Raw genomic sequence first — 27,357 nt, 5'->3', positions numbered from 1 at the left:
GATGGACACAATATATTTATTTTTACATTTCTATGGTGCTGAGGATCGAACCCAGTGCCTCCTGCATGCTAGGCAAGCGCTCTGCCACTGAGCTACAACCCCAGCCTCACCCCCCGATGGAGATTTTTTAAAAATTTTAAATCTTATACCATGGTGCTATATGCCTGGCAGTAGAAGGCTTTATCCATTTTATCTCACTCAATTCTCAAGACAACTCTATGAGGTAGGGACCACAACAATCCTTACTTTGAGATAGTAAAACAAAAGCAGAGGTAAGTGAGTTGCTGCATCCCACAGGTGGTAAATGTGAGAAAGGATCCCTAGCCACTATGTGATACCACCTTCAACATCAGAAATCATTTAACAAGATCATCGTCCGAACATCAATGCACACAACTGATACAAAGGGACCCCTCTTGGCACAAATTTATCATATGTATTTAATATAAATGTATACATAATGCAAAACATTTTTTAATATCACTCAAAAACAGAGGTTGTTTCTAGGAAGATAAGAATTTGAAGTCCAAGTTTCAGATGACTGCTGCAATCTTGAATCAGCTTTGGCATCCAGTTTATTTCTGTATTTTATTTTAGTTTCACAGTACTGAGAAATCTTGAATCATACAGAAAAGTAATACTGTGCTCATTTATATCATGTTATATAGGCAAACAAGTTCAGGCCTGAATTTATTTAAAAGACTAACACAGAAGAACTTCAAGCTTTCTAATCAATAACACATTTGCACCAAGTTCAACTGAATGCAGAGTGGCAGAGGGAGATGGACTCCAAGGTTTGCACCAAAATGAATTAAGCTGCTGGACCACAGGTAATCTTCAAGTGTGAAAATTGGGTCTATAACACATTGATTATGTGTGGCTTTTTAAATTAGCTTTTTCTTAATTTGTGATTTCCTCAATTATATAATATCTTTCTTCATAGTTGAAGGTTTTAGAACTTAGAAAGAATGAATGCCTACCATATAGAATGTATTGGGAGTTTCCCCCCAAAAATGCTATTATTAAATTTTTGATAGGTTTTGTCATCAAAGACATTTTGAATTTGAGAAAATGTGGTAGTAAAAAATATATATATATTTTCGAAACAAATGTTAGAGATGCCACCAAAGACCATGCCCAGATCCCAGCTGGTGAGTCTCCAGTCCAAAGAAAAGGTGCATAGCCTAGGGGTGGCAAATGGGGAGTTACAGAGGAGACAGCAGGGCAGGGAAGCAGGAAGTCGTGAAGTGGTCCTCTCTGACTATGGAGGCACTAGACTGGCTGGCCCCTGGGATGAGAAGACTGCACACCACAGCAGGAGGAAGGGCCTGGCCTCAGGCAACAAGGTACAACTGAAGGGAATGAGCATAAGAAGGCATCCCAGATCCTCTGGAGCTGATCTCATCTGTATTTTTTTTTTTTATTTTGAGTATTGTGATTTCCCAGAATATCAGCCATATTTCCCATGCAGATGACCAACCAAAACTACACTCACCAGTCTTTTTCCTAAAATCCTTTCCTTGTGATTAACTCTGCTCCTCTGCCTCTCCACAGGTACTGGGAACTGTTTCTTCTTGTGGACAGACAAGGGGAGCCCAGGGTAGGGGAAGAGAGGTGGTAGAGAGGGGGGTCTCCGATGCCCCTTTGAAAGAGCTCTCCAGAAGTAAAGGAGAGAGGCCCCAAGTACGGAGCACCAGTCCAAGGTTCCCTCTCTTTGGGAGGGACCAAAGTGAGGTGGGTCAACAGGAGCATCTGGTGGAATTAACTCAAGGAAGATGAAGACAGTTTATTTCTGCACGCCATTTTCAGTGGACATGAAACGAAGAAGGGTCAAGGAGACTGTAGGTAAAAGTTAGTACTCCTGACCCTTCTCCCCCACCAGTCTTTTTAATCAGTTTCTGAGCCTCATCCCTTAAAAGAAGGAAAAATGTAACAGAGCATCTCAGTGCCTGCAAAGGAAATGATGCTCTCAATTGTCCGTCAGGAGCTCTGACATCTCTGCCTGTGCCACAGGCTGCCACACACCATCACCCGCTCCCCTTGGGTTCCCTGGTCCTCAATTTCAACAGGCTCTCTAAAAACTCACTTTAAATTACCCATTCCCTCCCCGGTCCTCCCAGAGTCCTGCTTATCTATCTCCCAGCTATTCACTGCATATCCGTTTGCCCCGTGGTAGCAAAAATACGTGTGTACCCATGCACATGACTTGTCACCCCCTTCCAGATTCAAGTCAATAAATTAACTACTTCCTGGGAGCCCACTGTGTGTCAATCACCTCATGTTAGACAAATAATGAATAAAGCATGAACTCATGGAAATCCATCTCGTGGGAGGCACAGGCTGCAGGCAGAGCGTGCCTTTCTTCAGTACTCCGCCACTTCGTGTGCCGCCTCACCCTCCCCATGCCTAGCAATTACAGTCATGTGGAACAGTGGTTCTCAAACTTCAGAATCATGAGGGAGCTTGTTAAAAATACCGATTCCTGCGTCCCACCTCTGGAGATGCTGGTGTGTTAGATCCGGGGCAGGGTTCCGGAATCTGCAATTGTACTAATCGTCCCCAGATGACCCTAACATGGACAGCACCCCGAGAGCCGCTGAAAGACACTGCTCAATAAATCTTCTTCAGCGAATGATAAATTGAGGGAAAACTGAGACCTCCTGGTTTTCTCGGTGTGCCAGAGACTGGCACTGTGCCATCCCTCCCTGGCTGAGCTTCTGTGAGCGTTTGGGCTCCAGAGTCATCCAGTGAAAAGCACCTGAAAGGGCCTTTGAGTCACCAGCCACCACCTCCAGTTCATTTCTGTCCCACAGGCCTAGGGACAGAACGCCTAAGGCCTGGTATTGAGAGATCATAGCCGACAGCTGTGTGACGCATCAGGCATCGGACGCCTTTGGCCGCGGATTAGAAATTAAACTGGGTATTAGAGTGGGTTAGAAGAAAGAAAAGGAACCCTGAGCCAGCCTAATGGCTCTGTACACACAAAGGACTGGGAGACGGGCCTGGGGCCTGCTGTGAAGTTCAGGCACCAGAGCAGGAGGCAAATTCAGCGTATTTGGAATAAATCCCAAACCTGATGGAATCTCTGGTTTGACAAATTACTAAGAAATCAAGAGTAGGGACCATTTGAAAGTGGAGCCGGCGATGGATGGGAATGTAAAGAGGGTAACAAAGAAAGAAAACTCCAGATTCCTCCCACAGAGGGAACCAGGGAGCAGAGTCCTGCAGACCACAGGTTCCTGGCCTGGCCGGCAGGGCGAGAAAGGAAGGCACTGCGGGGTTTCCTGAGAGGACAAGTAATTAACACGGGGAACAGGCTGCCACAGGCAGCAGCAGCTGCTGCAAATGCAAACGTGCTTTTAAAAAGAGTTAGACAGACACTCTGAGAAGAAAACAAGATTGGAGAGGACAATGTTAGTGAAGGAGGCGGGTGGATCTGAGGGGGCTTCCGGTTTTAAACATTCTCCAACGCCTCATTTGGAATTGAGCTGAAGCAGTACCAGGAGCTCTAGGAGTGAGGTCAGAGGGCTCAGAAGCTGTGCTGGGGGCTCTGGTCACAGGCTGCTCTGCATATGTGCAACACATAAACGCATGCATGCACACACACATGCACACACATGCATCCTCCTACTGGGGGCAGTGAGGGCGCCCCACTAGGAATCAGAACATTTGATTTCCAAACCCACTTGCTACTTCCATGCAATGGGACAGGTTTCTTAACTTACTCTCTGACTGAATTGGTCCAGCAAATTCAAAAGTCACATTTCAAAACGACCTTATACCCCATCCATCTACTCTCTTTTTAGTCGTTCCCCTACCTCTTTCCTCCTTACCTAGCCCCAGTTCCACTGCTATGCCACAGGCACACCCCTGACCCTCTCTCATTTGTTGTGCTCATGGCAAAACTATTCTGGAAAAAAACCACTCTCCACCTTCTTCACACCTGAGACAAGGGGCTGAATGATGGCAGGGAAACAGCCCGTGCTCCTGAACCTCACTTGAACTGGATCCCCACTGACTCCAAGCAGGCCCTCCATGCTGCCCAGAAATCATTTCCCTACTCCATTCACTTCCCTAGAAAACCATTTCCTACCTTCTCCTCAAACTTCCCCAACATTTTCCTCCTCCCACCTTCAGTTGATGACCTTACTTCCAATTTCATTGAGAAAATAGAAGCAACTGGAAAAGAATTTCTACAAGCTTCCAACACCACATCTACCCACATACCAGCCTCTGCAGCCATTTGTGCTGCTCCCCTCCTAGGACTGTGGCTGAACAATGGGAGCTTCATCTAAGCCAAACCTCTACCTATGATGGAGAAGCCACACACCCCTCACCCCTACTCAAGATGGCATGGCGCCACGAATTTCCCTCCCTCTCCTTTATCAGCAATGACTTTTATCTTAAATGGATCATTCCCATCAGCATATAAATGGGATTTCTTTCATCTGACCATTTCCTCTGCTCCCATTTCAAACATAACATGAGGTCTGTGAAACCCTCTCTTATGCCTTATGCCCTTATACCCTTATGCCCTCCCATTCCACTTGAACTCCTCCTGAAATTCAGTGGTTAATTCTTAGCCTTCATCATACTTTCGCATCAGCAGCATTTGACTCAAGAGAGCAAAGAGTTTTTGCAAGAGAAAATACGAATGTGAATTAAAAGAGAACATGTGGATATGATTTACATAAATCTACAGGAAATTATTAGCAAGGTACTATAGTAAAAACTTGCTAAAATTGAATATTGATATGAAAGGGAGCCCAGAGGTTCAGGAAACTGACTCGATCATCCTCTTTTGTCCTCTTGGAAGCACATTCTTCCCTTGGCTCCAGAACACCACATATCCTGATTTTCATCTTTTCTCCTTACTGCTTCTTCTCAGTCTTTTCTTTCTTTCTTTTGTTTTTTTTGTTTTGTTTTGTTTTGTTTTTGTTTTGCTGATAACTCATTTTATTTATTTTTTATTTTTTTGCTGATAACTCATCATCTCTCTAACATCTTGACACTGGAACTCAATCTTGGAATCACGTCTCTTCTCTGTAGTCACTTCTTTGGTGTTCCACCCTGTGTCATGACTTTAAACACCATCCACACACTAAAAATTCCCAAATTTACATCTCCAGTTTAGACTTAGCCCCTGAACTCATTCACTCCTCCTCCTACTACCATGTCTAATAAGCGTGGTAAATTTAACATGTCCAAACTCAAGTCTTCCCTCCCACTGAGTGAATGGTAACTCTACTTTTCTGCTTATTCTCATGCTGAAAGTCCAATCCACTAAAAAATCCCATGAGCTCAACCTTACAAGTAAATGCACCTTTCACCTCCTTCACTATTATTACCTCCCTGGCCCCAGCCTCCATCGTTGCTCTCTAAAATCATTGCAATGACCTTCTGACCTGTGTGGCGGCTGCCAGCCTGATTCCTTTTAGAGTCTATTCTCAGCAAAACAGCTGGAGAGATCTTCTTGAGGACATAAGTCAAGGCATGCTCCTCTCTCCTCAGTGAAAACTAGAGCCTTTACCATGGCCTACAAGGTTCACACGACCTGGTCCCTGCTCCATTTGTAAGATGTTGTACTGGAGCTGTGCAAAGTCTCTAGCCTTGCAGCTTTGCCACACATCTGTTGTGCCTGCCTGGGACATGCTGTGCTGCTGAAGTGGGAAGGGTCTTTAGAGACTTTGGTCTTGGGACAGGAAGAGGCAACTTGTAGTCTGGGTGCTTTCTGGGAGTCTTCCTCACTCCTTGGGTCTATAATAATGCCTGTGCTCTCCCTGCATCCCGTACCGGCCTCAGCTATTCTGCAATATATCTGGTATGGACCCTTCTCAGCATCTTCACACTTGCTGTCCCAACCACCAGGGAGATTCCTGCCCCTGAGAACCTCTGGGTTCCCCCCCTCACCTGCTTTCAGACTTTGTTCAAATGCCAGCCCCTCACCATGGCCCTCCCTGACATATAAAGTTGCAGCCAACTTCTCCCTTTCCCCACTTTATTTTTCTCCACAGCACCTATCACTGTCTGATTATATCCCACTTTTTAGTTAGTTATTCTTCTTGTGATTTCTCGCTAGAATGGAAGCTCCATGAGGGCAGGGCCTTCCTATGTTTTATTCTCTGCTGTATCCACAGCATCTAGAACAGTACCTGGTATATAATAGGCACTTAATAAATATTTTCTAAATAAGTAATGAGTTAATGAATGAATCTGTAATTACCTATGAAAGAAAACAGAGGAGAGAAAAGCACCTAAGGAGGAATTGGGAGGAAGCTATCATAGCTCCTTAGTAAGCATACACACCTCACCTCCCAGCCTTTGTAGGAAAGGAGGCAGACTAACTTTCAGGATCCATGTATCATCCCCCAAGGATTATACAGAGTCTCAGACTCCTGAAAGGATACAGGAACAGGGAAATCTAGATGGAAGGAAAATTACCCCATTCCAGAGCATGGCCGATCCTAGATTTACAAATTTTATCAACTATACCCCGATCCTAGGTCAGCTGCTGTGCCTCGTAGTTCTACCGTCATAAGATGCTCATAGGCTCCTGCCACTGACTTGCCTGATGAGTTTTGAGTATGTTCAACTGTCAACAGCACATGCAGAGGGGGTGATGGGAGATGACCAAAGCACAGATGAGTGGACATATTCCCTGAACAGACCTCAGAACCAAAAGCGTCCTCTGTAGATACCACAAACTCAGGAAGACATCGAGGAGAGAATGGCAGCTTTCCAATACCCCTGGGATCTGCTGTTCTTTCAACATGCTGAGGCTAAGTACACATAAGCAGACTCTCAGTGAGACCAACAGCGAAGAGATGTTAACTCTTTAACTCCGCATGGAGAGAGCACAGGCATTGTTACAGACCCAAGGAGTGACGAAGACTCCCAGAAAGCACCCAGACTACAAGTTGCCTCTTCCTGTCCCAAGACCAAAGTCTCTAAAGACCCTTCCCACTTCAGCAGCATGGCATGTCCCAGGCAGGCACAACAGATGTGTGGCAAAGCTGCAAGGCTAGAGACTTTGCACAGCTCCAGTACAACATCTTACAATGGCAGAACTATGAGGCACCAGCTGACCTAGGATTGGGGTATAGTTGGTAAAATTTGTAGATACTTGAATATGGGATCTGTCATGCTCTGGAATAGGTTGATTTCCCCACTACCTCCCCATCTAGACTTCCCTGCTCCTGTGTTCTTATAGGAATCTGAGACCCTGTATTGCAGAGGGCACTTAGAATCTGGTACCTATATGTTCACCTGCATCTGCATGTGTATCAATCACAAATGAGAAGACAGACAGCTCCAGCTACAGAAATACAAATGAAAACTACTGGCCTCTAAGAGCAGAGACTTGGGAAACTGACAGGGACTGGGAATCTCTGCAATCTGTATATTACCTTGATTTAAAAAAAAAAAATAACTAAATCAACCAGCCACATAAAACTAGAATGACAAAGAGAAAGAAGACTCAGGTCAGAATCAGGGGAAAGTCAACTCCTATGGCCACAACCAGCCCTGGAAAAGAGGGTTAGAACTTAATCCCCAAACCACAGTAGCATCTGCTGAGTGGATAGCACTGGCCAGAGAGAAAGAGAACATACTGTTCTGGAAAGGGATTACCTATCAGGGTTAGAAGAAATAAAATCAATGAAATTGGTAAGTACAGGGGAGAGTTTGGACGTTGAGGAGACCTTTGGGAGAGACAGTCAAAACAGGTGGAAGCAGCCAGCAGAACTGCAATCTGCTTTGCGTTCTTTCCACCACAGGACGGAAGGGAGCCAGGAATACAATTGGAGTCTGACCAAGCAGAGTTGAAATTTTGGTAGAGTCTAAATTAAGCCTGGGCAACTCCATATTGCCCTCATAATGCGAACCGTCCCCACTTACAATAAAGATTATAATGAGAAAAATTGCATGCAAATGAAATTAATAGTAATCAAAGGCAGAAATTAATGGTAACCAATGCCAAAGCCACGTAAGGTCAGAGGGAGGCATTTAGAAAAAGTCTGCAGCAGAAAAGGGATGCAAACATAAGGAACCATTTACATTATATATAAAAGGCTGAACTCAGCCCTCATGCTCCAGCGAGTTTCTTGGTACTGTATAAACCTGAAGGTTCTCCCACTGGCTTGGGTGTAAATGGCACCAATAAATCTTGCATATGTGTTGCCACTCCTGAATTGAAGGGACAGTGGGCTGGGAATAAGAGTTCCCTTTCTCTCAAGGTTCTGCATGAAAAAATATGGCAGCTGGGTGAATTGGACCTTCCCAGAAAGAGGAGTAAGAAAGAGGGAAATCAATGTAGTTATATTTGCTTCTTTTTGGTGATGGTAGGGATAATGGTTCAGTGAGTCATTTTTCTATATAGAAAATACATATATGTATACCTGTATATATGATACAAAATTGACTACTTGTTCATAATTAACTACTCGGTGTGCAACCAGAATGTGTTTATGGATATGTGTAAATTTTGTCATTAAAAAGTATAAATTAAAAGGAAAAAAAACTACAAAAACTCAGGTATTAATGATATGGGCTACTAGAATCAGCAAATTTTTAGCCAAGGTCTAGGTATTTCTAATTCCTCCTTTCCTGCCTTCCTACTTTCCTTTCTTTCTTTCTTTTTTGGTACTAGGAAATTAACCCAAGGGCATTCAATCACCAAGCTACATCCCCAGACCTTTTTTTTTTTTTTTGAGATAGGGTCTCTCTAAACTGCCTAGGCTGGCCTTGAACTTGCAATCCTCCTGCCTCAGCCTCCTGAGTAACTGAGACTACCAGTGAGCACCTGGCTCATTTTGCACTTTCAATGGGCATAAGAAACAGCAGGCAGATTTGTCTAGAATATTTAAATTGGTATTTTCCTTTCTGTTTCCAACCCCCTTCCCTTTCCAAAATGAATGGCTGAATTCGGTACATAAAAAGCTTATATGATGCGATTCCACCATATGTGAAGAGAATACCTCCCTGAGCAAGTGCCTCTACTGGTAGGAGACCCTAAGTCCACAAGGTATGTTCAGAGCCCTGCTTTTTTGCTAACTCCCTCTCTTCCTGAGGAATCAAACTTTATCTTCATTCCATTGGCTGAAACTTGGGTGCCTTTTTCATTTAACTTCTCCTGGATCAAAGTGTAGTTATCCACCTAAATATGACTATCATTTCTACGTAGAATTCTCAGCTCCATGCCCTGCCCCTAGCTCTAATGCTTTTGAAAGTGATGTGTTTTCTGAGTGCACCTGAGTTCATTATGCCCCGTGATACTTTTTGCAAACCAAATCCTATAGCTCACCTAGTTCCCTATCCCTCTATCCAGCCATCAGGACATCAGGAGACCTTCAGTAAACTGAAGTTCAATGGCTGGCATGATGGGCACCAGACAGGGTGTGAATCTGGCTCTAGGAGCTGATGCAGTGAAAGGTTTCAGAGGGTCTGCAGTGTGACCTCTTGTCCCCCCCTCCCCCAATTCCTTGGTGGAGCAAAACTAGAGGAGAACAAGATCACTGACCTTCTGTGTGACCTCCATTGCTGTGGTTAACAGATAATTGGAAAGAGATGGGAATCTGAAGAAAGCACCATGAGAACAGGGATCATGGTACTATTTTCTCCACCTCTTTTCCTAGTGCTTAGCACAGTGTTTGGCCTACAGTAGATGCTCAGCTAATACATGCAGAATAAATGCAAGAATAATGAGAGCTTCTTCACTCTGCTTTTGCATATCTCCGTACCATCTGAGCCCTGGCTAGAGAGGACCAACGGATCATGCCTAGATCCTCAAATGCAACACTTTTCTTTTCAGACTTTCAATGCGTTTATCACATCACTTAGGTGAGTCTACACATATAATTGAAGTCCATTACTCCCAAAGCCCCACAAGTGACACCAGCCGCTGCTGGGCCAGTTCTGCAATTTCTTGAGGTGCCTGACTAATCTGAGTGACATGGCCTCAAGATGATCTTCATATTTCAAATGAGGAGTGACTATACTCATCAATCCTGCCCCCTTCCCTCCTCCTTGCTGCCTCCCACAGATGAAAACAATCCCAGAGTGTCCCCCAGGGGTTTCTGGGGGACACTAGCTAACTCCTGGACTTCACCACCCCTTGGGGCTTTAGCAGAACAACCTGTTACTCTTTTCTGCAATGCTTCTCATTCTGCCTTGCTCATCCTGTATGGAATGGATCCAAGTTGGTACTGTCATCCCTTGGTATCTGCAGAGGACTGGTGGAGGACCTCCCATGGATACCAAAGCTGAGGATGCTCAAGTCCTTTACTTAAAATGATACAATATTTATATATAACCTATGCACTTCTTCTTATATACTTTAAGTCATCTCTCTATTGCTTAACCCAACTACCACAGTGTAAATGCTATCTAGTTATTATACTGTATTGTTTAGGGAATATTGATGAGAATAAAAAGTCTATATATGTTTAGTACAGATACAATTATCATAGATCTAAGTACACAGTACATGTCAGCAACAACCTAACATCTTCTTTAGAACATTTTCCATCTGTGATTGGTTGAATCCATAGATACAGACCCTATGCATAAGGAAGATTGACTATAATGTATATTACTAAGTACATATACTCATACAATTCTTGTTCTCCAGACATTACAATCTGGCTGAGCCTCTCCTAAGATAGAGTATTTCCTTCCCTCCAGTGTAAATTATATCCAGAGCTCCTTCTAAAGACGGTTTTGTATAAGGCACCCTGTGCCCCACCTACTAAGTCTTAGGTAAATTCAAGTTAAAAAGATCAAGAGAAGAACTGAAGGAAACAGAAGGCACCTTAAGGTAAAGGCAGGCTCTGGCAGTGCATATATGAGGAATAATCACTCAAAAGGCATCTGCCTTGAGAGTGGGACTTACTGAATGGATAGAAGGGTACAGTTGATAAGCAACTACCCAAATTGTTTGCCCACAGAAGCTCCATGTGCATCAAACCACACAGTCTCCCAGCCTCTCATTTTTAAATTTGTACTCTGCACCGAGCCTTGGATAACTTATTTCAGACTCTGGAAGACAGAAGAGACTTAATGGTCACCTTGACTAATTTCTGTCTCCCTGCAAGAATCCCCAACATCCCTGACAGGCAACTAGACAGCCCTGTCTTATATACCAACTCAGAATCTTCTAAACATGTCTGATCATGTGAATCACCAAGGGCACTGTAAAAAGCACTGGTTACCAACTCTGCAAAATCAGACTCTCCAGAGAAAGGGCCTGGGAATCTGAATTTTAAATTAACCATGTTTCCTATGAGCATGTAATGCAGTAGTTCTTGACACTTGCTATATATTAGAATCAGTCAGGAAGCTTTAAAAAAAAAAAGTCAATGACAGGCCTTTACCCCTAGATATCCCCACTTAATCAGCCTGGAGCAGAGCCCAGGTGGTATAATTTTTTAAAGCTCCCAGTTGACTCTAATGGGTAGCTGGGGCTGAGAACCACTGGAACAGAATCTTGATGATTGCCCAACCTGAAGGTGAGTTCTTTGAGGACAGTAACCACGAACCCTACATCTATTAGTACCCCTCACTGTACCCCACCACCACCTTGAACCAACAAACTCTGGTACCATTAAGGTGATCTGATTTAACTAGTTGGTTCACTCATTCAGTACAGAATGCAATCTCCTAATTATGTTCAGAACCTATGTACTTCCTCTTAGCAAGAGGTGAGACCAAGGAGTGAAAAGAACTGCTAGGACTTCTCACAGTTGAGTATACTCACCCCTGACGGATCCCCAGACTAACAACCCCGGAAACCTCCCTGCAGGCCTCTGTCTCCCTGCAGGTTTCCGCCCTCCTCCTCCCCCGCCCCACAGCTCTACTCACATTGTACAGCACAGTGGTCCACCCTTCCATGGTGATGCACTGGAAGACAGTCAGCACAGCAAAAAGGATGTTATCAAACTGGGTGATCCCATCGTTGGGGCCGATCCAGTCCTTGCATTCATAACCAGCTGGGCAGCCCTGCACACCACATGGGTGTGGGGGGTCAAATCCTTCCAGAATACCTGCAGGCACATTTGGAGAGTGGGGGGTAAACCACATGGTGCTTAGCATGAGCTGGAAACAACCCCAAGAAGCCACAAGTAAACAAGTCTACTGCCAGCTGACGGAGGCTTGCCCTTCTTGTCTCAGGCACCCTCTCCTCTATGCCTCCCAGCTCACATGCCATGTGTTCAACCTGAGGTTTCCCAGTCTCTTCTGAAAATGGAGTCTCTCCTCCACATGACCAGCCACTTTCTGCTGGCCCCAACCTCCACCCTCACCTGTAGGACCACAGGAATTTACAGGACTGAATCCCACAGAAGACCCCAAGGGAAAGGCAGAATCTTGATGATTGCCTAATTGCAGAATCCAGGATAAACTCTGACTTCTTCCTGGATTTCTTGGGGACAGTTCTAAACTACCGTCCCTTTAGTGGATGTTGTTCTAGCATAGATTTCTAGCTTTTGATAAAAGGTAAAAAGTTAAAATGCTTGGAAGATTTTTTTTTCATAAAAACATGGTGCCTATTGGAGATTCTTCAGCCTGTCTACCCTTCCCTTTCCTCCTAGGGTCCTCAATTCAACTTGAAAAGAACAAGACCTAAAAAGGGTTTGTGGTTTGTGCACCCCACCAATCTCCCAAGCACAGTTGCCAAGCCAAGCTCAGAGTTCTCTCAGTTCTTCCATACTAGGTCTGGGTCAAAACACAGAACAAGGAAAAATCTAAGATGGAGCATGGAAGAAAACTGTCTCCTTAGATCCAGAGAGACCCAGTCTGACTACTGTCTCTGAGTCTCATTGTCTCATTGTCCTGTAGGCAAAAGATGCACTGGATAAAGGATATTTATTTGGACTGATGGCATGGGACATGCATCGAACATATCCCTCTACTTTAGAAGGAAGCTGAGACCACCTATTTGAAGTCATCCACCTACAAACCTAAAAGGTTATTTTCTTTGTGAGACCAGTGTCAAATGGGGATCTTTAAGCTGACTGTGCCTCAAAAGACTGCTGACTAAGACGTTTCTGATTCTAATTCCAGAATTGGCATAGGATGCACATTTTTCAACCAGGCTCCAAAGAAATGTAACGTGGGGGTCAAAAGCAGATAATTGTACTGAGGGTGCTCCTCTCACAGTGGGTGGGAGAGCTTAAAATAATGTGACTAGAGGGAAGAGGAAGGGAAAAAAAAACAGAAAATAATGGACTTACCTGAATTGTTCATGAAGCATGCTCGATGTAACTTCCCACTGTAGAACTCCAAGCCAATGATAGCAAACATCAGAATGGCAAAGAAGAGCAAAAGGCCAATCTGCAGAAGAGGCACCATAGCCTTCATGATGGACTTCAACACGATCTGCAGACCTAGAGGGAGAACAGAGAAGGACACGTTGCCCCCTGAGCACCACCTGCCAGGGCAGCTCTATTCATCCTAGGAGGAGGGCAAGTCTCCGAGAGAAGACACCCATTGGTCCCGAGAGGACAGAGACAATTCACAATGAGATGACTAGGACAGTCAGGCCACAGACGGCCATGACCACGTTCCTCTTCCGCCTTCCTCCCTCCTCACCTTTCCCTCATCATTTACCTGCCCATCGCCCGTCCTCCTGTTCCATCCACGTTGTCTTTGGATTCCTCTTGTTGACTGAACTTATTAGAATGTGTTCCTTTCCTAATTAGGCCTCGCCCTGCTCCATCTTCCCTACCACCCTAAACCAGACCAGCTCTCCCACCCACTGTGAGAGGAGCACCCTCAGTACAATTATCTGCTTTTGACCCCCACGTTACATTTCTAGGCTTCTAGCCTAAGAAAATAGCCAGGTATTTGAATACACGTTTAAATAACAATGTGTTGTAGCATTCTTCTTCATAGTGGGGAGAAAAATGAGGATTAATTATCTTTATTTTTCATATTCTTCAGCCACGTTAAAAAAATGGCTAAATAAATCACAGTACACATAAGAGAATGTACAATGCTTATTTGGGCATTCAAAACTACATATGTATGCATAATGATTCCAATTATATTAAAATGTACAGGGAAAATGAATGATAAAGTTTGCTAACATGAGCAATGTTCATTTTCTTTTTTGTGGTTTTCTCTACTTTCCAAATGTTCTACAAAAATATTCCATCATCTTTTAAATCTGAAAAAGGAGTTAAAATTCAGAGTGAAATGTTAGGCCCTATTGCTGCATCTTGATTACCACTGGGGCCTCCTCCCAGGAGGAATTGTTTCTTTGTTTATCCCAAATTGTCTCTAACCCAGGATCCGGTGGAAAACACATCAATAAAGTTACTAGCAGAGCAGAAAGAAGAAAGCAAGTGCTCACTAGGTATCCCTGACACCAGCTTCAAGGGCCTCAGGACACGCACAGCCCGGAGGGTCCTCAGGTCCACGTGGGTGTTGAAGTGGGTCCCCGCAGTGGCCAGGATGCTGCACATGGAGACACAGAAGAGTCAAGGTTAACATAGCCTGGCTGTCCCCTCCCGTTCCTCGGGGGGAGCTGGGCTTCAGTAGGCTCAGCCTGGAAAGCACACAAAGCTGATACCAGCTGTATGTGGGCGCACCTGAGCCTGGGTGAATCACCAGTGGTGTCAAGTTGAGTTAAATTTAGCCATCTGGGTTTCACTTTGCAAAGAAGGAAAACTTACCAACGAGAATCATTGAAGCCCCAACTCAGGAGCAGCAGAGAAGTACCCAGCATCCTGATGCCTGACTCTTCCTCCTATCCCCCACCTCCAGCTGACTTAGACACTCACATTTTTTTAATTTCATAGTTTTCTTAGATTCCTCTCCTTCTTCTCTCCTTCAAGAAACTCCTCTGGATTAACACCACTAAAGGAGAAGTCATTGCACTGTACCTTGACACTTAGAATTTTTAACTAACAAATCAATCACACCAATGCTCTGTAATAACTTGGGTAGCCTCCACACATTACCAGAATTCTAATAATTAGACTCCAAACTACACTTTGACCTGAACTAGGTTTCTTTGCTTTCATTTATCCACCTTCCACAGTCACATTCAGAAACATACATAAAAATAACCCATAAGAATCCTACTAGATTGTCTACACCAACCGCCTTGTCCAGAAGAGACCGTTTATTGCATAGACTCCCATGACACTGCAGATACTTTGGGGAGACAAGAACACACATATATTAAAGAATGATGTAGCAGAAGACTAAGCGCCAGAAGAATGGAGTTCAGGTCATGACTCAACGTGAGAACTAGGACTTGACAGTCACCCACCACCAGGACCCTCTCCTTTTCATCTACAAAAGAGGAAATTACCATGGCCTAGCTGTAGAAATAAAATTAGATGTATTGAATATTAATAGTGATCTATAAATCATAATGTGCACCATTAACATTGTTTTTGATGCAAAGACTACTGATACTAATTGAATAAAACATCAGTTTAAAATTTGCTAGTTTTAGTCTTTAGTGAGATCATACTTTTTATCCCTCATGGCCTCTCCAGGACTGAGTCAGCTATCCAGAAACTCCAGGAAATGAGTCTTTCTGAATTTTCTATTGTAGCTGAAAGGGGTCAAGAATGGTTTATTTTATTTTATTGTTTTGGAGGAACCTATGAAATATTTCAAGTTTCAGAGAAAATACTTGAAGTGCCTTCAATATTTGACATGTCTTCAATGCCTGAAAGAGAACTGTATAAAAGATTTATGCTCTAGGAAGCAGATGCAGGATCAACAGGTACCAAGAACAGACCCAGGACAAGGTAATCCTAACACTGACTGTGAAGGAGTGCTGGCCAACAACCGTCCAGGATTCTTAATGTGGAATACCCTTTCCAAAATTAGCTGTGTCCAGGGACAGGCTGCAGGGCTCTTTAGGAAGGAAAGTATCTTCCTTGTGTTAAGGTCATTTTAATGGCCAGTGAAGATCTCTTTCAACTTTCAGATTCTCTATGTTCATCCTACCTCAAAACAAGAATCAGAAAGACATCCTAGTCTCATAAGGCATTCAGCAACTGGACAAGCTTTCCAAGTCTTCCCCATCTTTCCTGACCCAAACTCCCATACCATCATGTGAAACGGAAGGACTTGGGGGAACAGAGATGCAGACGCTGCTTTGAACTCTCTCTCATGACCAAAGAAAGAAATTAGGAAGGGAGTGAGAAAAATAGTTCAAGGAGAAACATGGGAAGTTGAACTTGAAAATAGGACAGAAAGAGAAAGGGGAGAAAGACAAGAGAAACTTCAGAGACGGGACAGTGATAGAGACCTGCAGGAGAACAGGCATTGTTCCCCACCTAATAAAGGGACCGAGTCTCCTGCTGCCCAGGTGCAAGACTGCTTTCACCGTGTCTTACAAATGCACTGTGCGGACTCTGCCCTGTTCAGAAACTGAGTTCTGTTTCCTAGGATACCAGGTACACATGAGATGTTCTTTCATATTATACAAAGAAGCTTTGGAAATGAGAATTTCCTCCCCAAACCTGGAGAGTTTAACAGGCATGTTTCAGAGCCTGGAGATAGAGGCAGTCAGGCAAAATTAAAAGGCCAAGAAGGCTCCAATGTATAAAGAAAGGAAAATGCTATTTAAAAAGAATAAAGAGATGAGAGGAGATTAAGCAGCAAAATCGTGGGGATGCAGACAGGGAAGGAAATAAGGAGGGGAAAAAACAGGGAAGAAGCAAATATCAGGGAAACAGAAAAGTCACACAGGAAAGAGAACAAACAGAAAGCTAACTTGAAAGAACCAAAAATAGGCATGGGTTGCAGGTCCAGCCATAAGATATGTCATGCTCTTGTCACCAAGTGAACCTTTGACTGAACCCACCTGCTCCCCAGATTCCCCCACGGCCATGCACCCTGTGACCTCCTGCTTTCTCGCCGCTTAGAATTTTCTTTTCTCCAGCACAGAAGGATTTCCAACTGGATCTTTAATAGATGCCTATCAACCACTGGCTGATGTCTAACCTCCATTATTCATAAAGTTCTGAAGACAGAAATTATAACCTGGCTCCTCTGTCTACCTGTTAGAAGCAGGGGCAATGGGATTTTTGGAGGAAAAATATAATGAAGGAAAAGGACCCTGCTCTGTGCTCCTATACAATTCTGTGTGTACCTCCATCACAGCCCTTACCACATCCTAGAGAAATTCTGCCTTCTCATGTGTCTCTTCCACTAGATCTGAAACACCTCAATAGAGATACTGTCTGTGTTAGTCAGTTTTCCATCACTGTGACAAAGTACCTGAGATAATCAACTTACAAGGAGGAAAGATTGATTTTGACTCATGGTTTCAGAATTTTCACTCCATAGTCACTTGGCTTCATTGCTTTGGAGTCTGTGGCAAGGCAGTAAATCATGGCAGAAGTGTGTGGCAGAGAAAATTGCTCACCGCATGGCAGCCAGGGAGCAAAAACAGAGAGAAAGGAGCAACTAGGGTCCTAATATCCACTTTAAGGACATGCCCCGAATGACTTAACGTCCTTCCATCAAACCGCACCTCCTCAAAGTTTCATCAAACCCCAATAGCACCACTGGCGGGCACCCAAGCCTTCAATGCATGGCTTTCTTGCCCCTTGTGGGGACATTTAATAACCAAACAATAACACCGTTGTACTCTGTTCCTACCAAACCTAGCCCAGTGCCTGGCAAATCAGAGGTGCTCAATAAAAATTTGATAGGTTGAACTTGAACTGCACTGATGAAATTAATAAATCTGTTGAAGCAGAGATCAAAAGGAGAGCACTATCACAGGAATCCTAGAGCTTACTAATGAGAGGGGCAGGGTAGCGAAGCTGGGACGCTACTCAAACCTACAGGTATTTGAGCACAGAGGAGTAGACTGTCCTCCAGCATAGGGAGTCTAATGAGGACCTTCCGATAAACTTCTAGGACTGCTGCTCCGAAGCACATTCCACAGGACAGGATCGGCCTAGTCCTCAGTAGGAGGGCTAGAGACAGAAGGAAGCATGGACAAAAATTCCAAAGTTAGAGACTGACCTCCCAGTAAAACCTAAGCCTTGGGATATACAGTCCAGCCAACTATACCAGGCCCATGAAGGAGGTGAGGGGGAAAGGCAGCAGTAGAGAATGGCCCTTGACCCTCAGCCTAGTGGAAACAGACATAAATGATATGATTATGCCGTCCCATTGAACATCCTAACAAGGTAGAACAGAAAACACTGCAGTGCCCCATACAGAGCTCACTACCTGCCAGCATTTTCAAATGTCATCTCATTAAATCCTCAAAAATATCCTAATATGACTATTGTTTCCATTTCGTAGAAGACAAAAACCAAGGCTCAGAAATAAATTAAATGGCTCATAAGAAGAAGATGAGGAGTGAAGGTCAGATGTCCTCTGGTGTCAAAGCCGATACTTTCCCTTCTCTGTCATTATGTGGGGCACTTTTCCCCAGAACTAGTTGGTCAGTCTCTTGGTCCAGTAGGTTGCTATAAATATCAAAGTCACTGTGTCTGGCCCTCAAATGAACAGGTAAAACTTGATTTCCTTCATTCTAAGGCCACCAACCACCAAGTGCCACAGATTTGCCATTCTCAGGACCTCACATGTCTTCCAATTACTCCAAAAACTGCCTAAATGGCAAGTGAGAGACACCACAGTCAGAGGGAGGCCACTGAGGATAACTCCAACCTTGAGTTAATAAAAGCCTAAGTCCTCTACCGTCCCAAGAGGCATATGCCTATGCTCTTCAGAAGCAGACGCCATTTCTACTTCTTTTGCCACCGTAGGCACAGAGCCCCATGGGAAGTTCAATACAAAAGGGGAACTCAGTTCACAACTATCCCCCTAGCAGAGGACAGTCGGAGAGCAACCTCAACCCCACCACCACCGACACAGACAGCGCATAGGGCATACAGTGGAGATCAATAACTCTCTCCTGTTGGCTGTCATGGCTCAGCCTCCCTCTAATGTGTTTCCTTGGGTTTCCAGCAGGTAGGAAGAGGATGAGGAGAGGCTGATGCAGTTCCTGATGAGTGGCATGAGCCCTTCGAGGCAGAGGCCACTGCAGCAGCCCAGCAGAACAGGAGATGGAAGTGATGCCCTGGGCAACTTGAACCAAATCACCCCTCTCCAGTCAGTACCCCCAGAGTTCTTCCACCCTGTGTTCCTTTTGACCTGGGGTGCTCCCCTAGATTCTTTGTCAATCCAGGTCTTATAGTCTGTCTTTACAGGCATGTTCCACTGGTTCACTTCCATACCTGAAAACCCAGAAGCAGTGGGTTTGGATTGAGGATTACCTGATAAAATGCAGGCTGCCCAGTTACACTTGAATTTCAGATAAGCAACAAATAATTTTAGTGCAATTATTGTGTAATGTATTGTTTAGTTAAAATATGAAATTCAAATTTAATGGGACATCTCATGGATTTGTTTGCTAATTCTAGCAAATATACTTACATGATATCTGGAATGCCCCCAAAGGCCTGCATGTTGAAGATTGGACCCCACCCTATGGCACTATAGGGAGGTAGCAGAGCCTTTAAGAGATGGGGCCTAGTGGGAGGTGTTAGGTCGCTGGGAAGGAGCTTTTGAAGGTGACAGTGGGACCCTCCTCTCTTCTTTTTCTTTTTTACTTCTCATCTACCATGTGGTCAGCAGCTTGCCCTACCACATGCTCCCACCATGACATACTTACTGTCTCACCCCAGACCCAAAAGCAGTGGGGTCAACTGTGTTTGGCCCTCAGGTGAACTTGATCACGGACTGAAACTGCCAAAACTATGAGCCAAAATATACCTTTCCTTTTTTTAAAAGTTGACTCTCTCAGGTACTCTGTTATTGGAATGGAAAACTTATTAATATAGGTAGTGACCAGAAATGACCAAGGAAAGAGGTCCCCTCTTAGTTTTTGCCCCAGCCTAGACAAATCTGCAAGTTCTCTTCTGAGAATAGACACAAACCAGGGGTCTTTCAGCATTAGACCAAGGAGTCCCTACTGAGTTCAGAAATTACCTGTTTGTCTCAACCTATATATATAAATACCAAGGAAGAACTTTGTTTGCTTCATTAGCATCCAAGAGAAAAGGATGATTAACTAGCAAAGATGTGAGAGGTTTAACTAGCTCACATTATGAGGAGACCAAGGGGAAGTAGGAAGGGACCTAATTCAACTTGAATTCCCAGCTAAGTTGAGTCAGGATGCCATTCCCCGGGGTAGTCCACATATTGAGTGACCATGTCCACTCAGGAGCATTTCACCAGTGGCTGGCTCCTTCCTTTCTCCTACCACTTTACTTCCAGGAGGCACCAACATGTCATGTCCGTCTTCTGAAGCATCTCTAGGATTTGCTTCTTGCCCCCCAGCCTCCCTCCTGCCTGGCCCACCTCTTCCTTGCTTTCTCTACCTGTCTAAATGTATGATTCAGACCTCGCACCCACGTGACATTCTACCTCCTCCTTGGAAAAGGTTTCCAGTCCAAAGACACTTAAATAAGGATTCTGAGAAAGGAGTAAAGTGCATACTCTCTGGTCATACTGGTAGTCCCAGTTCTATCACCTACAATATCTGTCATGATTATGCAACTGCCACTCTGAGCTACAGGTTTCTTCTCTATAAATTGGGGATAGTGCCTTTGTAAGAGGGTTGATATGAAGATTAAAAAGGATAATGCTCATAAAGTGATTCACATACTGATGATTTACCAGTAGACTCCAGATTACAGGCAACAGAAACAGATTCTAGCTCTTTTAAACTGGTCTGTCCCCTCCCCGCAAAAAAAGTGTAAAGTACCAGTCACCATGGCACATGCTTGTAATCCTAGGTGCTCAGGAGGTTGAGGCAGGAGGATCACAGGTTCAAAGCCAGCCTCAGCAACTTAGCACTGTCCTAAGCAACTCAAAAAGACCCTGTCTCTAATATATATAAGCCTGGAGATGTGGTTCAGTGGTTAAGTGCTCCTGGGTTCAATCCCCAGAAGCCCCCCACCCTCATACACAGAAAGTATCCTGAGAAGGTATCAGGAGCTCGTAGAAGTGAAGAGACACTGGAAGACTAGGGTGGGAAAAGAGGAAAGCAGAACCTTTGGACAGTAGGGAGCGCGAGGTTCTAATCTAAGGAAACTTAAGATGGAGGCACCATTACCCTGGCGGGCTCTAAATGCAATCACAAGGGTCCCTTTAGGAGGAAGGCAGAGAAAGATTCGACTAGAGAAGATGACAGCCCCAGGACTGCAGCAAGATGCTATCTTATCTGTGCTGCTGGTTTTGCAGATGGAGGGAGGAGGACCTGGGAGCTAAAGAGCCCAAGGACTGCAGACACAGATGCTGGAGGAGATGAAGAAAGAGTCCCACGTCCCACTGAACCCCATCTGACTGTCCTGGGACAACTCTCCACCACGTCTAAGGTGACAAGTCACCCATAAAGAGTGCGCGCGCACATGTACACACACACACACACACACACACACACAAGAAGATTCTCCCAGAAGGGAAATCAGGGATCATTGCAGAAGGTGGATGAGAGAGAGAGAGCTAAAAACCAAAACAAAGTCCCCTACAAACTAGCCCATAAAAAGCACTTGGTAAATAGGTGCTGCAGAGAGAGAGGAGAAAGGACACAACAATCCTCTCATCTTTAAAATGAGGTAAGATGAGGTTCCGGGTCCTCTCAGGCCCCTCCTGGCTCTAAGACCACGACCAAAGCCTGCCCTGGGGGGATGCTACACTCCTGCAGCTCACTCACCTCCTCTTCCTCTCAACACCCAGAGAAGCTGCTCAACACAAAAAACCCAGCTACATACGGTTCTTGTATCTTAGAACAGAAGTCTGGTTGTTAATGGGTCCTCATAACTCTGTTCTCAGCAACCCCTTGACAGTAAAGATTGCCTCCACCTTTCCATCTTAGCTTAGATATGAGGTGTCCCCCAAAAGCTCATGTGTGAGACAATCCAGGAATGTTTAGAGGTGAAATGACTGGGTTATAAGAACCTTAACAGAACCAGTGCAGTAATCCATTTGAACAGATTAAGTGGGTGGTAATTGGAGTCCTGTAGGGTTTGTCCTTGGTGAGAAAACACACATTTCTTTCTCTCTTTCTCTCTCTCTCTCTCTCTCTCTCTCTCTCTCTCTCTCTCTCTCTCCCCCCCTTCCTACTGCCGAGCCCTGAGTTGCTTTCCTGAACCACGCCCTTCCACCTCATCCCTGGCCCAGAGCGATGACGTTGGCCATCTATGGACTGAGACCTCCGAAACTGTGAGACCCAAATAAACTTTTCCACCTCTAAAATTGTTCTTGTTGGATCTTTTGGTCAAACTGGCAAAAAAAAGCTGACTAAAACAGACCCCTTCCCTAACAATAGGCAACAGTACCCTTGACTCTAGGAGAAGTGGGTGCTAATATACTCCCCCTAGAGCAGAGTGGCTGGACGCAGCCACATATCTGGGATATGTCTGGGCCGATGGCACCCACACAATCAGAGATCCTGAGAGCACTTTAACGTCATGTGTAAATCATTTTACTCTATCAAAAATTCACTGAATTACACATAATATTTTGTTCTACATTTCTTTTAAATAAATTACTTAGAGTGTGATTAGATTTGGGAATCAATTTCTAGAGACTCTACTTAATTTTATTAAAAATAAAAAAAAAATCCCTTTATGTTAAATTGTTCACAGAGACAAACCAAAAAAAAAAAGTCAACTTGACCAAATGTATGTTGAGGTGAAGGAAGAGAAAAAGAAGATGTCAGGCTAACCCTGTTTCCAGTAACTGCAAGTGGCTCACCCTCTACCTGGGACCCTTGATGCTACTGGGCCTACTTCCACCCCACAGCCCCAAACCCACTCTGCCATCACCTGGGACTTGCTGAGCATAGACACTGGCATTACAATAGAGGACAGACGGAGATGATGATTTTCCTGTGAAACTTCATAAAAGAGACATTAAACAGTTACAGTCAGAGGAAGGTTCAGGAAGAAAGGTCTGAAGGTGAAACTTAAGTAGACCCGAAAAATTAAGGAGGGAAGAACATCTCAATGCAGAAAAAGGCATGCACAGAAGGCCCAATGGCAGGCAGGAGATCAGCATGTTGGAAAAACTGAAATCGGCTGATGAACCAGGAACCTAGTGAATCTAGAGAGAAGAGAGTCTGAAAACTGGGAAATGTCAACAAGGAATACTCTATACATTTTGTTAGGGGTTTGGATTAAGCCTGGCAATAGTCAAAGAGCTTACACTTGGAGGCTTACATGTCACAATGAAATGTCACACCGCTACTCTGAGTTAAAAGAATTTCCCTGGTGGAACCATTGATCTCTCTCCTTGTCTTCAACTCCGGCTCCAGTTGCTACAACCAAGAATTGGCCTTAGTCTCTGCCCCTGAATTAATGCCACCTGCTAGCCTCACAGACCGTCCAGGGGCTGAGCACTGCTCACCTCCTCTACAGCACTCTTCCCTGATAGCAGAGCTACCTCAAGGCCATGCAATCCTGCAGAGGTTGGTCCCTCTCCAGAACCCCCGTGGGTAAACCTCGATGAGTCAAAGGAAATCACCCACTGTCCTGGGTAATGACTGTTTAGGAATGGGCAAGAGATAGAACTAAGGCCACTTAGTTACAAGGAAAAATATGCTTCAATAGACCTGTGTTCTAGAACAAAAGTAAAAAAAACTAACTGCAATGATTTTGGAACCTTTTTGGTCAGAGCCTACATTTGGTCAGAGCCTACACTGCAAGTAGGATGTACTTACACATTTCATTAAAGAATACTTTTTCTCTCTGTGATGTACTCAAATTTTCTCTTGGATCCTTTCTTATGTTTTATGCTGGTTGCAACCAACTGAGTTGACTTCCTGACCCTCTGATGGGGCTAACCCACAGTATGGAACACCCTGGTATAGGGACCCGCCAATACATTCATGCTAAGAAGACTGTTCTAAAGAGGTCAGATGGACCAACAAGAGTACCTGCTGGAACAGCACCCCTCAGCTTCTTGGTGTTTACCCAGAATGATGAAACGGTTTGCCTTGAAAGGCTTTGCTGTACTGTTCCAAGAACTGTGGACACAGCATTCTAGGAGGAGACCTGTTCCCTTTTCTGGTAAGAGCAGTGCTAAAGAAAGACCTCGCTCATACACACACTGAAAAATTATCACACAGCAGTTACCTGTTACCTCTGGTTTGTTTCGGGGACAGGGGGATTTTTGATACATTGATACGTATCATTCAACAGTTTTTGGGTCTGAGTTAATTTACAGAGAAACTGGAGCCCAGGCTTTCTTCTTTCATCTGTTTTTCTGCCTGTTCTACTAACAATAAATGATAGCCAAGACGCCCTAATATTTCTTGGGAGGTCGGAAAGGCAGGAAGGGTCAACATGCCTTTTCCAGTAAGGAAAATCTGTGCCATTTCCCAGGGGTGGGGCGGGGGGAGACAAATTTCTCTGTCTTAAACCAAAGTAAGGCAACCACCTGTGAAATTTAAAATGGTGTTCCCAATTCAGCTTCAATCTCAGGGTGTAATCCCAAAATATACCTTTTGATGAGGAGAAAAGTTGTGGCCTAAAAACCATCCCTTTCCTTCCCTACCAAAGGAAATGTTAACAATCAAACCATGTCATAATCAAGGAGAAGAAACTGTAGCCAACATTTGGGGACAGATCATTCTTTGTTGTGGGGAGTGGTCCTATAGATGGTCAGAGATTTAGCGGAATCCTCGGCCTCTAAAGACTAGATCCCAATAGCAACCCCACCACTCCCTACTCAGCTATGTCAAGTGGCTCCCAGCATCATCAAGTGTCCTCTGGGGGGGGGAAAGTCACCAAACGTCAAGAACCACTCCTGCAGGAGCAAAAGTGGCTCCTTCAAGCTGAACAACACTCAACAGCTGACTAAAGATTAGGCATGTGTTGTATAATTAGTCCCTGTCTACACAGACAGCCCCTCCCAGGCCGAAACTAGAAATTTCCAGGATGAGTCCAGCCACAATGCTTCCATCTGACAGCATAAGAAAATGCCCCACTGCCCTTCAAACACCTTAGAGAGGCATCAAGCTGGATCCACCAGGTCTCCAAAGGAAGCTCTTAACCAAAGAAGAGCTTCCCAATGTCTCCAGGTGGAGGAGGCAGAAACACACAAAGAAGGGCTTTGCCTGATTTGCCTCATCATAACAGAAACAGGGGCTCATGTCCCTACCCACGTCGTGAGCTTTCTTCCTCTACTGTGAAAATCCATGATTATTCACTCAAACCCAGCAAGGAGAAATGCCAAGAGACAAGAAGAAATCTTGTCAGTGTCATTCAAGCCCAGGTGATACTGACAAAGAGGAAAAGAACAGTTTCCATAGCCCTGTCCCATCCATGTAACACGGTCCTCATTTCTTAGCTTTGAGAATTAAGGCTCAGAGAAAAACAGGTTATCTCAAGGTCACTGGGACGGTAAATGGTCAACGTGAGATTCAGACTCAGAATTTTAGCTTCCAAATTTGGAGTGCTTTTGGTAGCTACAAAAGGTAATGGCTAATAACTAGAAATATATCCCAAAGGCACATGTATGTGACAAATGCTCTCTCTAGGACGACCACAGAGCTGCTTCTCTGCAGAGCCTCACGGTGTCCTATGATTAGGGTTTCATATCAATGTTACCCAAACTGTGCTTCAGAGAGTTGGCAAAAAAGGAGAATTGCTGGAGAGGGAAATCCCACATTATAAGAACTCGCTGACATAAATACATGTTCTTTGAGTTGTTTTTCTAGTAGTGGTGAGGGATTTCTGTTGATCCTCCACCTACACACTTTCTCTCATCAAGTCCCCCTCAGGACCAGGAACGAGCCGTAGTGAGATGGCGAGCCAGGTACAGTGCAGAACCAGCTAATTCACTGGCCTTGCAAGGAGAAAGCAGTAATGAACTCCAGCATGCTAAGCCACTCCCCACTGGCCCTGCAGAGTGGCCACCTACTGTACTTCCCCTCCACCAACAGCACCCCAACCCCGCAGGGCTTCCCCCAAACTGCAGCATTCTCATGTGGCATTGCTGAACAGACTCAAGAGCAGGCAGCTCCTTTCCTGGCATGTTTGGACCTAGAGCAATAGTTTGGTCGCTCTCTTCTGAAGCAGCTAAAGCCGTAACACAAAAGGCTCAGGCGCTGCTGTCAGCCATGCTCTCGACAGCAGAGAGCTGGCTGCAGCAAGAAAGGAGCAAGCTGATCCACAGAGGCCAGAGCCAGGAAGCGGGAAGGAATTCTGCAGGAGCTGGAGCCTGCGGTTCCTCGGGCCCAGCTTTTTCCTGATCTTTCTACAGTGCAGTCCTTCTGGGAGACAGCCCCTCCCCGCAAAGCCTTGCCTCACCCAAACTAGTCCCAGTAAGGGTTCTGTCACTCACGACTCACCTATTCTGCTCAGGTAAGGCCCCCTAGAAAAGAAACCAAGAGGATGAAATGAGCTTAGACAGACCTGCAAAGCCAAGAGAGCTCTACAGGTAAAGAAGAATCATGCCCCTGGCGCAGAGCTGGCATGCCCATGAGAGAAAGTCAGGCTTTTTACTTGATGTCACCCCAGCAAGTGGCTTGGACACCGAAACAACCCTCCCTGCTGCCTCTTTAACTTCCAAAAGGCTCAAAAATTATATTCGTTCATGATCCTCGAAAGAGCCAGATCTTCTTCCCAAAACATCAAAAGCCATGAGTGTAGGCTAACACTGGCTGGAAGGTTGACTACAGGAATCCTTCAAAGGGCAAAAGACCTGGGAATAAAGCTCTTCCTTCTTGTGGGGCTGTGGGATGGGCTCTTCGTGCTTTCTGGAAAATATCTGGCTTAAAGAATCTATTTGAGTTTATAAAACCTTTTCAAATCAATGACTCTTTCAGACAAACCCTAGACCCATAAATTTTAAATATATATGTGTACATGTGTCCACTGTTCTTCTTTCCTAGTTTGGCCCACAGTGCCTGAGAGTGATTTGTGTGACAGGCATATGCTATCTTTCTTCTAGCATGACAGATATTTTTTTTAAAAAAATACCTAGATAATTTCCCATACTTGCCTAAAAGACAAAAGCAAGTTTGATGAAGAGGTGACCACAAAGTCGTTAAAAAATACCAACCCTCTGTAGAGCCCCCAAATGAACTAGAGCTATTTGTCAGAGAATACAAAATGCTTTTTACTTTTTAGAGTCATTAAACCAAATTCCTTCAGTACTTCTGAGTCATACCACATCCCATACCACCTATTTGGAATATAATAAAAATCCAAGCAATATTAATAATTAAAAAGAACTGTGCCTATATACGAAGGAACGGCTTGTTACCCAAATCTGTTTGACAGTGATATGTAAGCATCAACCAAGTAAGTGGTTTTAATTGTACTTTCATTGTGAACAAAAAAAAATGCTGAGATTTTGGAA

The 27,357-nt window shown here is 44.5% G+C and overlaps 1 protein-coding gene across 1 annotated transcript in view; it reads right to left on the bottom strand.

Moving 5' to 3' along the window:
• Positions 1-27,357, bottom strand: part of Cacna1e (calcium voltage-gated channel subunit alpha1 E) — a 443,649-nt gene that overhangs the window by 196,561 nt on the left and 219,731 nt on the right. Inside the window, exons 6-8 of the mRNA XM_058571374.1 lie at positions 14,348-14,451; positions 13,227-13,379; positions 11,857-12,038 (exon numbers count right to left, since the gene is read on the bottom strand). Of these exons, the coding sequence (XP_058427357.1) occupies positions 11,857-12,038; positions 13,227-13,379; positions 14,348-14,451 (439 nt within the window). The remainder of the gene's footprint in view (positions 1-11,856; positions 12,039-13,226; positions 13,380-14,347; positions 14,452-27,357) is intronic.

This window comes from Marmota monax, unplaced genomic scaffold, assembly GCF_021218885.2.
Source record: "Marmota monax isolate L192 unplaced genomic scaffold, Marmota_monax_Labrador192_F-V1.1 WCK01_AAM20220418_F8-fsc00209, whole genome shotgun sequence".
NCBI classification, from domain to species: domain Eukaryota; kingdom Metazoa; phylum Chordata; class Mammalia; order Rodentia; family Sciuridae; genus Marmota; species Marmota monax.
The sequence above is the reverse complement of the archived record's forward strand: the minus strand, read 5'-3'. Positions and strand labels throughout refer to the sequence as shown.